The sequence below is a fragment of the Lolium perenne genome, chromosome 2, assembly GCF_019359855.2.
Source record: "Lolium perenne isolate Kyuss_39 chromosome 2, Kyuss_2.0, whole genome shotgun sequence".
Taxonomy (NCBI): Eukaryota; Viridiplantae; Streptophyta; class Magnoliopsida; order Poales; family Poaceae; genus Lolium; species Lolium perenne.
This window is the reverse complement of record NC_067245.2, coordinates 227,944,028-227,955,619: the sequence shown is the minus strand read 5'-3', so window position 1 is coordinate 227,955,619 and position 11,592 is coordinate 227,944,028. Positions and strand designations below refer to the sequence as shown.

The 11,592-nt window shown below is 51.3% G+C and overlaps 1 protein-coding gene across 1 annotated transcript; it reads left to right on the top strand.

The window, feature by feature from the left end:
- The first annotated feature begins 4,931 nt into the window (after positions 1 to 4,931).
- On the top strand, positions 4,932 to 11,361 carry LOC127335111 (ABC transporter B family member 19). Its single transcript, XM_051361700.2, has 10 exons — positions 4,932 to 5,361; positions 5,463 to 5,517; positions 5,627 to 5,802; positions 5,891 to 6,091; positions 6,499 to 6,758; positions 6,834 to 7,150; positions 7,242 to 7,465; positions 7,711 to 8,530; positions 8,612 to 8,853; positions 9,954 to 11,361. Exons 1-10 carry the CDS (start codon positions 5,083 to 5,085, stop codon positions 11,160 to 11,162), a joined length of 3,783 nt encoding a protein of 1,260 aa, XP_051217660.1. The 5' UTR covers positions 4,932 to 5,082; the 3' UTR covers positions 11,163 to 11,361.
- The last annotated feature ends 231 nt before the right edge of the window (positions 11,362 to 11,592 follow it).

Sequence of the window (11,592 nt, the reverse complement as noted above, 5' to 3'; positions counted from 1 at the left end):
ATGTTTATATACCATGCTATAATTGTATTAACCGAAACATTGATACATGTGTGTTATGTAAACAACAATGAGTCCCTAGTAAGCATCTTAACTAGCTTGTTGATTAATAGATGATCATTGTCTCATGATCATGAACATTGGATGTTATTAATAACAAGGTTATGCCATATATGAATGATGTAATGGACACACCCAATTACGCGTAGCATAAGATCACGTCATTAAGTTATTTCCTATAAGCTTTCGATACATAGTTACCTAGTTCTTTCGACAATGAGATCATGTAAATCACTTATACCGGAAAGGTACTTTGATTACATCAAACGCTGCGTAAATGGGTGGTTCTAAAGGTGGGATTAAGTATCCGAAAAGTATGAGTTGAGGCATATGGATCAACAGTGGGATTTGTCCATCCCGATGACGGATAGATATACTCTGGGCCCTCTCGGTGGAATGTCATCTAAATAGCTTGCAAGCATATGAATAGTTCATAAGAGACCACATACCACGGTACGAGTAAAGAGTACTTGTCAGGAGACGAGGTTGAACAAGGTATAGAGAGATACCGATGATCAAACCTCGGACAAGTAAAATATCGCATGACAAAGGGAATCGGTATCATGTGTGAATGGTTCATTCGATCACTAAGTCATCATTGAATATGTGGGAGCCATTATGGATCTCCAGATCCCGCTATTGGTTATTGGTCGGAGAGAGTTCTCAACCATGTCTACATAGTTCGCGAACCGTAGGGTGACACACTTAAGGTTTGATGTCGTATTAGTAGAACTTGAATATGGAATGGAGTTCGAAGTTTTGTTCGAAGTCTCGGATGGGATCCCAGACATCACGAGGAGTTCCGGAATGGTCCGGAGAATAAGATTCATATATAGGAAGTCATTTTATAAGTTTGAAAATGATCCGGTGCATTTATGGAAGGTTCTAGAAGGTTCTAGAAAAGTCCGGAAGAAATCACTTTCAAAGGCGGAGTCCCGAAGGGACTCCACCTCCCATGGCCGGCCAACCCTAGAGGGGTGGAGTGCCAGGTGGACTCCACCAAGGGTGGCCGGTCACCCCCCTCATGGAAGGGTGGGAGTCCCACTTGAGGTGGGAATCCCACCTTGGGTAGGTTTCCCTACACATGGAAGGTTTTGGGTTGGGGTCTTATTCGAAGACTTGTAGTCCAACACTTGGGGGTTCCACCTATATAATGAGGGGCAAGGGGAGGGGGCCGGCCACACCAAAGCCACCACCTTGGCCGCACCCCTTGGAGGCCGGCCACCCCCTCTCCCCAAACCCTAGCCGCCCCACTCCTCCACCTCTCCCGCAACGCTTAGCGAAGCTCCGCCGGAGATCTCCATCGACACCGCCACCACGCCGTCGTGCTGCCGGATTCAAGGAGGAGCTACTACTTCCGCTGCCCGCTGGAACGGGGAGAAGGACGTCGTCTTCATCAACACCGAACGTGTGACCGAGTACAGAGGTGCTGCCCGATTGTGGCACCGTCAAGATCTTCTACGCGCTTTTGAAAGCGGCAAGTGATCGTCTACCGCAGCAACAAGAGCCTCATCTTGTAGGCTTTGGAAATCTTCAAGGGCGAGTCTCGTTCATCCCCTCGTTGCTCCCGTCTTCTAGATTGCATCTTGGCTTGGATTGCGTTCTCGCGGTAGGAATTTTTTTGTTTTCTATGCAACGAATCCCTACAATTTGGTCATGCGACTAGTTTCCTCGGTATCCTTTGCGGTGTTATTCAACGGGTCACCACGGGAGGAGTTTCGCCTCTCGTGCCTCCTCAAGCTTAAAAACCAATCACCAGCTCTACATGGACTTAAAGTGGCGCCAGCTATTACTGCAGTAAACCACTTACTATTCGCCGATGATAGCCTGCTGTTCTTCCAAGCAAGTAGTGTTGGAGCTCTGGCGCTCAAAGATGTGTTGGACAAATATTGCAATTCATCGGGCCAGAGGATTAATATGGGTAAAATCCTCTATTTTCTTAGTAAGGGTTGTCCAGAAGGGGTGAGAGAAGTCATCAAAAATACCCTTGAGGTTCAGAGGGAGACACTTAATGAAAAATATTTGGGAATGCCATCTGTTGTGGGGAAGGAAAAAGGTGGAGCTTTCAAATACCAGCGAGATTGGTTGTGGAAAAAGATCTTAGGCTTGATAGAGCAGCTACTCTCGGTGGGAGGAAACGAAGTCCTGACCAAGGCAGTAGCTTAGGCAGTGCCGACGTTCTCCATGTCATGTTTCAAACTTCCAAAAGGACTCTGTGAACACATAAACTCGATGATTCACAAGTTCTGACGGGGAAGTAAGGAAGGAAAGAGAAGGACAAGTTGGGCGGTGTGGGAAGAAATGACCCAACCGAAATATGTTGGTGGAATGGGTTTCAGGGACATTGAGCCTTTTAACCTGGCCCTTATTGCCAGGCAGGCGTGGAGGATATTGCAGGTCCCGGAGGCCCTCTGTGCGAGGATCTTGAAAGATGTATATTTTCCGCACGGGATAACTTGTCGGCAGAACTGGGTTCTCATCCTTCCCAAACATAGCGGTCTATCCTTGAGGGGCGCGATGTGCTGCAACTAGGTATGATCAAGAGAATAGGATACGGTCGGTCGACTGAAGCGTGGAACCAGAATTGGTTGCCGAGGGACACCCGACGACGACCAATTGCTCCACGGAAGGACGACGCTCCGACAATGGTGAGCGACTATATTTTTCATGCAGGGGCGGCATGGAATATAGAAAAAGTGACTGAGTTTTTCCTACCGATGGACGTGGAGGTGATTCGTAATATTCCACTGAGTCACCGGGTTCAGAAGGACTTCTCGGCATGGCACTTCGAGAAAACGGGGATCTTCTCCGTGAGATCGTGTTACAGAATGTTGGCGACGACAAAACGAGTCCGAGAGGACTGGTTCAACGAGAAGCAATCCGCTTCGAACCTAAAGGAGAACAAGAAAGCCCGGGCGAGGCTTTGGAAGGCGGATGTGCCGTCCAAGATTCGTGTTTTCCTCCGGCGGATAGCTAAACAGTCGCTGGCTACAGGAGATGTTAGACACCGACGAAGCATGGCGCGGACTCTAGCGTGCAACATTTGTGGACAGGAAGATTCCTGATGCCACTCATTGCTGGAATGCAATCTCTCGCGGTGTGTGTGGGCGCTTGCTGACACATAAATTATTGATCATATGTCCATCATGATGGATTCTTCGGTGAGGCTGTGGCTGTTTTCGATGATGGAAACGATGACTGGAGGCATTCTTACTCGTGTGCTTGTCACTCTTTGGGCTCTATGGCATGCGCGAAGGAAACTCATTCACTAAGACATATTCCAGAGCCCAATGGCGACTGCGGGGTTTGTGAATTGGTTCATTGAGGACCTTGGGGCAGCCAATGCCCAGGCAAAACCGTATGTCAAAGCTACACTAAAAGAGAATCCGAAGGTGAGGTGGTTGCCGCCTCCGGTGGGCTCTACGAAAGTGAACGTTGATGCTGCAGTAGCGAAGTCAGTTGCAAGGGGTGATGTGGCTGATGTGTGCCGGTCAGACGGAGGAGCCTTCCTGGGAGCATCTGCCATGGTCTTCGAAGGTTTATCTCACCCTGGCACCCTCGAAGCCCTAGCATGCTGGGAAGCTTTAGACCTAGGGTGGCCTCCGACTGCGTGAAGGCGGTTAAGGGACTCGCTGGAGCTAACCTTGGGGTCTATGGTAGCATCCTGTTAGAAATCAAGGCGAGAGCTAGCTAAAGAGGTGTGACTTCTTTCGTCCATGAACGGAGGGAGGTAAATGAGGAAGCCCATCGTATGGCAAGGTTTGCTTCGACCTTGCCGGAGGGCAAACATATCTGGTTCTTAGAACCACCAGTAGAGTTGAGCATGTTTGTAATTCTAAACTTTCACGAATAAAGGTGTGTTTGAGGTGTAAAAAAACAGATTTGCTTTGTAATTCGCATTAGAAATAAATTTCAACATGGATTGTAAGTGAGATTTGATGATACTACCTCCCTTTAAGGATTTGACCATAAAAATTGAGCAACAAAATCTTAATTATATTATATGTAATTAGTATCGTTGGATTCGTATTGAAAAACACTTTTTAATAATATTAGTTTCATACAAACAATCTTTATCTCTTTGAAGTTATTTTTGATCAAACAAAAAACACGTAAATGAGGATGCCTTATTCTTTAAAACGGAGGTTTTATATCTAATAGTTCTTGGTCAGCTAAAAACTAGTAACCCTTAAATATGAAATCAGCCACATGCTTCTTCCGTTTTGAATGCAACGCTAATTTATGGTTTTTAATGTCGAAAAGTGTTTTTAGCTCCCGAGATCCAGTGCTCTCGCTAGGTTAAGAAAAATTTAAAATATTTTTACAAGTTATAAATATCATGAAAATAATTCTGAAGACTGTCATGAATGACACATTCCACAATCATGCAAAATCCCAATCCAAAATTCTTTTTATTTTGAGCTAGATAAAAATGACAAATTCTGATATGTTTTGAAGATTCGAAAATGACTACTCAGATCTACAATTTTGTTATTTTTGTGTAGCTCAAAATATTAAGTATTTGAAATTGACTTTTTGCACGTTTGTGGGATACATCATTGACTATATGCGGATTTGTTTTCAAAATTTTTTGAAACTCAAAAATATGATTCTTGATTTTTTTTTTAAAACGAGATCACTGGTGCCCATATGCACCAAATCTCTGTCCTTTTAATGTAGAGTAAATTAGAACTAAGAAAGTACAAGTAATTTTTTTGAAGCATAATCTAATGCCATGTCGAAAATAAGTGCACATTTTATGTTAATTCGCAATCATTGTGCTCATACATCCATGTTTTCTAGAAACGAAGGTTTTTTAAGCGCACCCAACCAAAATATTTCCGCACACTGCAACAGCCCTGCTCGCTTGCAGTATAAGAGAACAGAACGAGGACAGCCGGGAGCAGGAGCAGGGGGAGGGGGCTCTGGCGTTACACATTTCGGCGGGTCTAGATCCAATGCCAAGGAGGTGAGGTGCTCTTGTGGCCGCCGAGCTCGCGAGGGAGAGGGCCAGAACAGTGATAAATGGCGGAGGAGACGGGGAAGGCGGAGGCTGCCGGGTCTGGGAGCTGCGGCGGCGGCGGGTGCGAGCCAGTGAAGAAGAGGGCAGAGCAGAGCGTGGCCTTCCATGAGCTGTTCAGCTTCGCGGACCCGCTTGACTGGCTGCTCATGGCGGCGGGGAGCGCCGGTGCCATAGTACATGGCGCCGCCATGCCGGTGTTCTTCCTCCTGTTCGGTGAGCTGGTCAACGGCTTCGGCAAGAACCAGCACCATCTCCGCCGCATGACCGACGAGGTGTCCAAGGCACGTATTTCTGCGACCTGCCCCGCTTCTAAATCTCTCTCTGTATTATCTGTTGCAGCTTTGATGCTCGCTCAACTTACTGACGCCCAATCTTGCTGCAGTACTCGCTCTACTTCGTCTACCTCGGCCTCGTCGTCTGCGCATCCTCATACCTGGGTAGGTGCATGCCCCTGCTCGGCTCACGCCCTCTGCGCGCATTCTTGCCGGTGTTGCGGTATGGCGGTCTAACTGTGCGCGCGCGTGTGTCTGCTCTGTGTCCGTGCAGAGATTGCGTGCTGGATGTACACCGGCGAGCGCCAGGTGGGCGCCCTCCGCCGGCGGTACCTGGAGGCCGTGCTGCGGCAGGACGTCGGCTTCTTCGACACCGACGCACGCACCGGCGACGTCGTCTTCAGCGTCTCCACCGACACGCTCCTCGTCCAGGACGCCATCGGCGAGAAGGTGACCACTCAACTCGCACTACTCTGGCTGGCACAGTAGGCATATGGCGCCCACCGCGCGCGTTTGACGGCGACAAATGTATATGCAGGTCGGTAACTTCATCCACTACCTCGCGACGTTCCTGGCGGGGCTCGTCGTCGGATTCGTCTCCGCCTGGCGGCTGGCGCTGCTCAGCATCGCCGTCATCCCCGGCATCGCCTTCGCCGGCGGGCTGTACGCGTACACGCTCACCGGGCTCACCTCCAAGAGCCGGGACTCGTACGCCAACGCCGGAATCATAGCCGAGCAGGTAGTAATTCACAACCACCGGCACTGATATCGGCATGTACTATTTCTGGAGTGCCTTTAGTATCTTCTTACCGGGATACCAAAGATGGCTGGGTGGGGAAGATGAAAGCTGGGTGGGCTCTAGCTCGGACTGGTTGGTCAAATAGTCAAATGTCGAGCACATGCCCTGAGAATGATTTCGTTTTGGATTCCTTCCAGTTTCTTTGTTAGATCCAATCGGCCTTTTCCGATGGATGATTTCTTGTTGCACGTCGTTTTGCCCTTTTCTTGAGATAACTGCTGTCAATCAGGCTGTACTTATCTTGATGCCGGGTGAGAGCAAATTCAGCAAATGTAGTGTATGTTCCCCCATTTTTTTCATGTAAACAAGTGATTAGTTCTGACGATTAAGTGTTCATCTTTCTTTAGGCGATTGCCCAGGTGAGGACAGTGTACTCCTATGTGGGGGAGTCCAAGGCCCTGAATTCCTACTCGGAGGCGATTCAGAACACCCTGAAGCTGGGGTACAAGGCCGGGATGGCAAAGGGGCTTGGCATTGGGTGTACTTATGGGATTGCCTGCATGTCATGGGCACTGGTGTTCTGGTACGCCGGCGTGTTCATCCGGAGTGGCCAGACAGATGGTGGAAAGGCATTCACGGCGATTTTTTCCGCCATTGTCGGAGGCCTGTAAGCCCTGAGTTTTTTTTTCACAATTCTGCAGCTTGCTTCGAGTGAAAATTTATGACCAATTTGTGAATGCAGGAGCCTGGGACAGTCATTCTCGAACCTTGGAGCATTCAGCAAAGGGAAGATTGCCGGTTACAAGCTATTGGAGGTGATAAGGCAGAGGCCAACGATAGTTCAGGACTCGGCTGATGGAAGGTGCCTGGATGAAGTACACGGAAACATCGAGTTCAAGGAAGTTTCCTTCAGCTATCCATCCCGTCCGGATGTCATGGTGTTCCGTGATTTCTCGCTCTTCTTTCCTGCTGGGAAGACGGCGGCTGTGGTCGGAGGCAGTGGTTCTGGAAAGAGTACAGTTGTGTCTCTGATAGAACGGTTCTATGATCCTAATCAGGGTAAGCAGATGAATTGTACTACACCTGATGCCTATGCCATGTCACTATATCAGTCGGCTTTATTTACCCAAGAGTGTGATTGTCGTTGCAGGACAAGTTTTGCTGGATAATGCAGACATCAAGACATTGCAATTGAAATGGCTGAGAGATCAGATTGGTCTGGTGAATCAAGAACCCGCCCTCTTTGCGACCACCATCATTGAGAATATTCTTTATGGCAAGCCAGATGCCACAATGGCTGAGGTTGAGGCTGCTGCTTCAGCTGCCAATGCACATAGCTTCATTGCTCTTCTTCCTAATGGGTATAACACTCAGGTGGGTTCGAATGCTGATTATATGCTAATGATAGTTGTGATGGCTCAAATGCAATCTTTCCAGTTTACATCCTACATTCTTCTGATTTGATCTGTGCCCAAACTGAAAAACTTACTATTCTATATCAAATTCACCTGAAGATTTTTGACATTGCTATTAAAACTTTTTATGTTGCCAATGGTTTGTCTGCCTATTATAATATGCAAAATTTGTAGAATCTAATGATAAATTCACTTTATTCACAGGTGGGGGAAAGAGGGCTTCAGCTATCTGGTGGCCAGAAGCAACGAATTGCCATTGCCCGTGCAATGCTGAAGAACCCAAAGATCCTTCTCCTTGATGAGGCAACTAGTGCACTTGATGCAGGTTCTGAGAGTATTGTTCAAGAAGCACTTGACCGCATAATGATCGGCAGGACAACTGTGGTGGTTGCGCACAGGCTCTCAACCATACGATGCGTTGACATGATCGCGGTGATCCAGCAAGGCCAGGTTGTCGAGACCGGTACTCACGACGAGCTCCTCGCCAAAGGAAGCTCGGGCGCTTACGCTGCTCTGATCAGATTCCAGGAGATGGCCAGAAACCGTGACTTCCGCGGGTCATCCACCCGCAAGAACCGGTCATCCCGCCTGAGCAACTCCCTGTCCACCCGGTCACTGAGCCTCAGGTCAGGAAGCTTGAGGAACTTGAGCTACTCATACAGCACCGGCGCCGATGGCCGCATCGAGATGGTCTCGAACGCCGACAATGACCGGCGTGCGCCAAAGGGGTACTTCTTCACGCTCCTCAAGCTGAACGCGCCGGAGTGGCCCTATACCGTGCTGGGCGCGATCGGGTCCATCATGTCTGGGTTCATCGGCCCGACTTTTGCTATCGTGATGAGCAACATGATCGAGGTGTTCTACCTCCGGGACCCCAACGCGATGGAGCGCAAGACCAGGGAGTACGTGTTCATCTACATCGGGACCGGGTTCTACGCGGTGGTCGCGTACCTTATCCAGCATTACTTCTTCAGCATCATGGGCGAGAACCTGACCACCAGGGTGCGGAGGATGATGCTTGCAGGTATGAATTCACATGCTGTCTTCCCTTCCATGATCTATCTCTGGAGAAGTGGCATCGTCTCAGTGTACCCATTCTGTGCAGTTATCTTGAGAAACGACGTGGGGTGGTTCGACGAGGAGGAGAACAACTCGAACCTGGTGGCGGCGCGCCTCGCCACCGAGGCCACAGACGTGAAGTCGGCCATCGCGGAACGGATATCGGTGATCCTGCAGAACATGACCTCGCTCCTGGTTTCCTTCATCGTCGGCTTCATCATCGAGTGGCGGGTGGCGATCCTCATCCTCGTGACTTTCCCGCTCCTCGTCCTCGCCAACTTTGCTCAGGTAAAAACTCAGTTAACATGCTTGCTGCTGGCACTAGGGTTTCAATTGATTGCATACAATTGTTCTGGGTTGGAGCATGCGTAAGAAGAACTAATCTTTTGCTCGATCAGGAGAAAACACCTAGCTTACTTATTTCACCCTAGACCAATTAGTTTGCACGATGAACTCGGCCTTGCACGGTGCTTGCTGTTTTCGGCACAGGCAACCGTTGCACACTATCGGCAGTAGTAAGTTCGAGATGAGGGGACAATTGAATTCATCGGCATGCTACGCAATGGTACTAGCTAGGATCCGTGGCCCATGCCGCTGCCACTCCCTCCATAAATTACTGTGCGAGGCATGTGCAACCCCCTGCCGATCTTTGCTCTCCGATCCCTTGTTTAATTCCGGCAAGATGCTTCCCCACTCCCATGCCCGTGCCATCTACAGCACCACACAGTAAACAACTCCCAGAAATCTCCAGAGCCCAGACCGCCGCTTAGGTTAGGCCCCGCCATTTTTGTCTCGGCAGCTGCTTCATCAATGGCGCCATGGCGGACGCAGGATGAATGGCCGCCATGACATCTTCTCCCTGTTGCTCGTTGGGTGAACAGAAGCTCTTGCCCCGTGGTCCCCGCCGGCTGCTCGCGACGCTGTCGGTTGCGAGCCTGCCTTGCACGGCCGCGCGCCTCGTGCACGGGAATCTGGGGCTTTGCTTGCTTCCACAGTGCCGCACATGGCGATCTCGCTGCGGGTTGCAGGTGGCCACTGTGCCCGCGAGGACGACAGTGTCACCCTAGAACCAGAAGGCCGGGCCAGCCTTTTTGTTTTCCAGCTGCGGAACTGCAACTGCAGAGCGCTCATCATTTCATTTCCTTTTGCGCGCAATAATTCCCGCCATGCCGATGCCATGCGCGTGCATGCCTCTGTCAGTCACCATGTGCCACTCCCAGGCCGTGGCTCTTTCAAACCCTAAAATTTGGATTTATGGAACGGATATTGCCACGCATCATCACTAGTAACAAAGCGAATCATGACTGTCGCGATTTTGCATGTGTTTTCTCTGCCGCGTACTGTTCAATGACGATTTTTACTGATACCTACGTGTTGGCACTTGGCAGCAACTGTCGATGAAGGGGTTCGCCGGCGACACGGCCAAGGCGCACGCCAAGACGAGCATGATCGCGGGGGAGGGCGTGAGCAACATCCGCACGGTGGCGGCGTTCAACGCGCAGGACAAGATCCTGTCCCTCTTCTGCGGCGAGCTGCGCGTCCCGCAGGCGCACAGCCTGCGCCGGAGCCAGATCTCCGGCGCGCTCTACGGCCTCTCCCAGCTCTCCCTCTACGCCTCCGAGGCGCTCATCCTCTGGTTCGGCGCCCACCTCGTCCGCAGCCGCGTGTCCACCTTCTCCAAGGTCATCAAGGTCTTCGTCGTCCTCGTCATCACCGCCAACTCCGTCGCAGAGACCGTCAGCCTCGCCCCCGAGATCGTCCGCGGCGGCGAGTCCATCCGCTCCGTCTTCGCCATCCTCAACAGCAGGACCCGCATCGACCCGGACGACCCGGAGGCCGAGCAGGTGGAGTCCGTCCGCGGCGAGATCGAGCTGCGCCACGTCGACTTCGCGTACCCGTCGCGTCCCGACGTGATGGTGTTCAAGGACTTCAGCCTGAGGATCCGGGCCGGCCATAGCCAGGCGCTCGTGGGAGCGAGCGGGTCCGGGAAGAGCACAGTCATCGCCCTCATCGAGCGCTTCTACGACCCCATGGCCGGGAAGGTCATGATCGACGGCAGGGACATCCGCCGGCTCAACCTCAAGTCGCTCCGCCTCAAGATCGGCCTCGTGCAGCAGGAGCCCGTCCTCTTCGCCACCAGCATCCTGGAGAACATCGCCTACGGCAAGGACGGCGTCACGGAGGAGCAGGTCGTCGAGGCCGCCAAGGTGGCCAACGTGCACGGCTTCGTCAGCGCGCTCCCCGACGGCTACAGGACGCCCGTCGGCGAGCGCGGCGTGCAGCTCTCCGGCGGCCAGAAGCAGCGCATCGCCATCGCCCGCGCCGTGCTCAAGGACCCCGCCGTGCTCCTGCTGGACGAGGCCACCAGCGCCCTCGACGCCGAGTCCGAGTGCGTGCTCCAGGAGGCGCTGGGCCGCATCATGAAGGGCCGGACGTGCGTGCTGGTCGCGCACCGCCTCTCCACCATCCGCTGCGTCGACTCCATCGCCGTCGTGCAGGACGGCCGCGTCGTCGAGCAGGGCAGCCACGGCGATCTCGTGTCGCGGCCTGACGGACCCTACTCGAGGCTGTTGCAGCTGCAGCTGCACCATGGGTGATGATGGATTGGCGTCTTGCCCCGGCATGGCGGCTGTAGATACAGAGTAGACCGAGACGAGCTTTCTCACGACGACGACTCACACTCCGATCAGTGCGGTGGCGGCCCAAATGGTAGGTGTTAGCCGGAACTAGCGTTCTATTTCCTCTGTAACGAACCAGGATTGTTATGCTGAAAGCGATGCTATACTTCGTTTCAAATCGCACCAATGGCGGCTTTGGCAAACATTTTAGCTAGTAGTAAATTGTTCTTCTCTTCATTGATTATCTGGTACATCAAATCGACAGGAACCTCGGAGAATTTCATACCGCAGCACGAGATTCGTCTTCTTCACAGTCGACTAGATCCGTAAAATTAAATAAAAAACATGTAAAGATTTGAACCGAGAATCAAAATGAACTTTACGTCATCTAGGTTTTACCAGGCAAGAT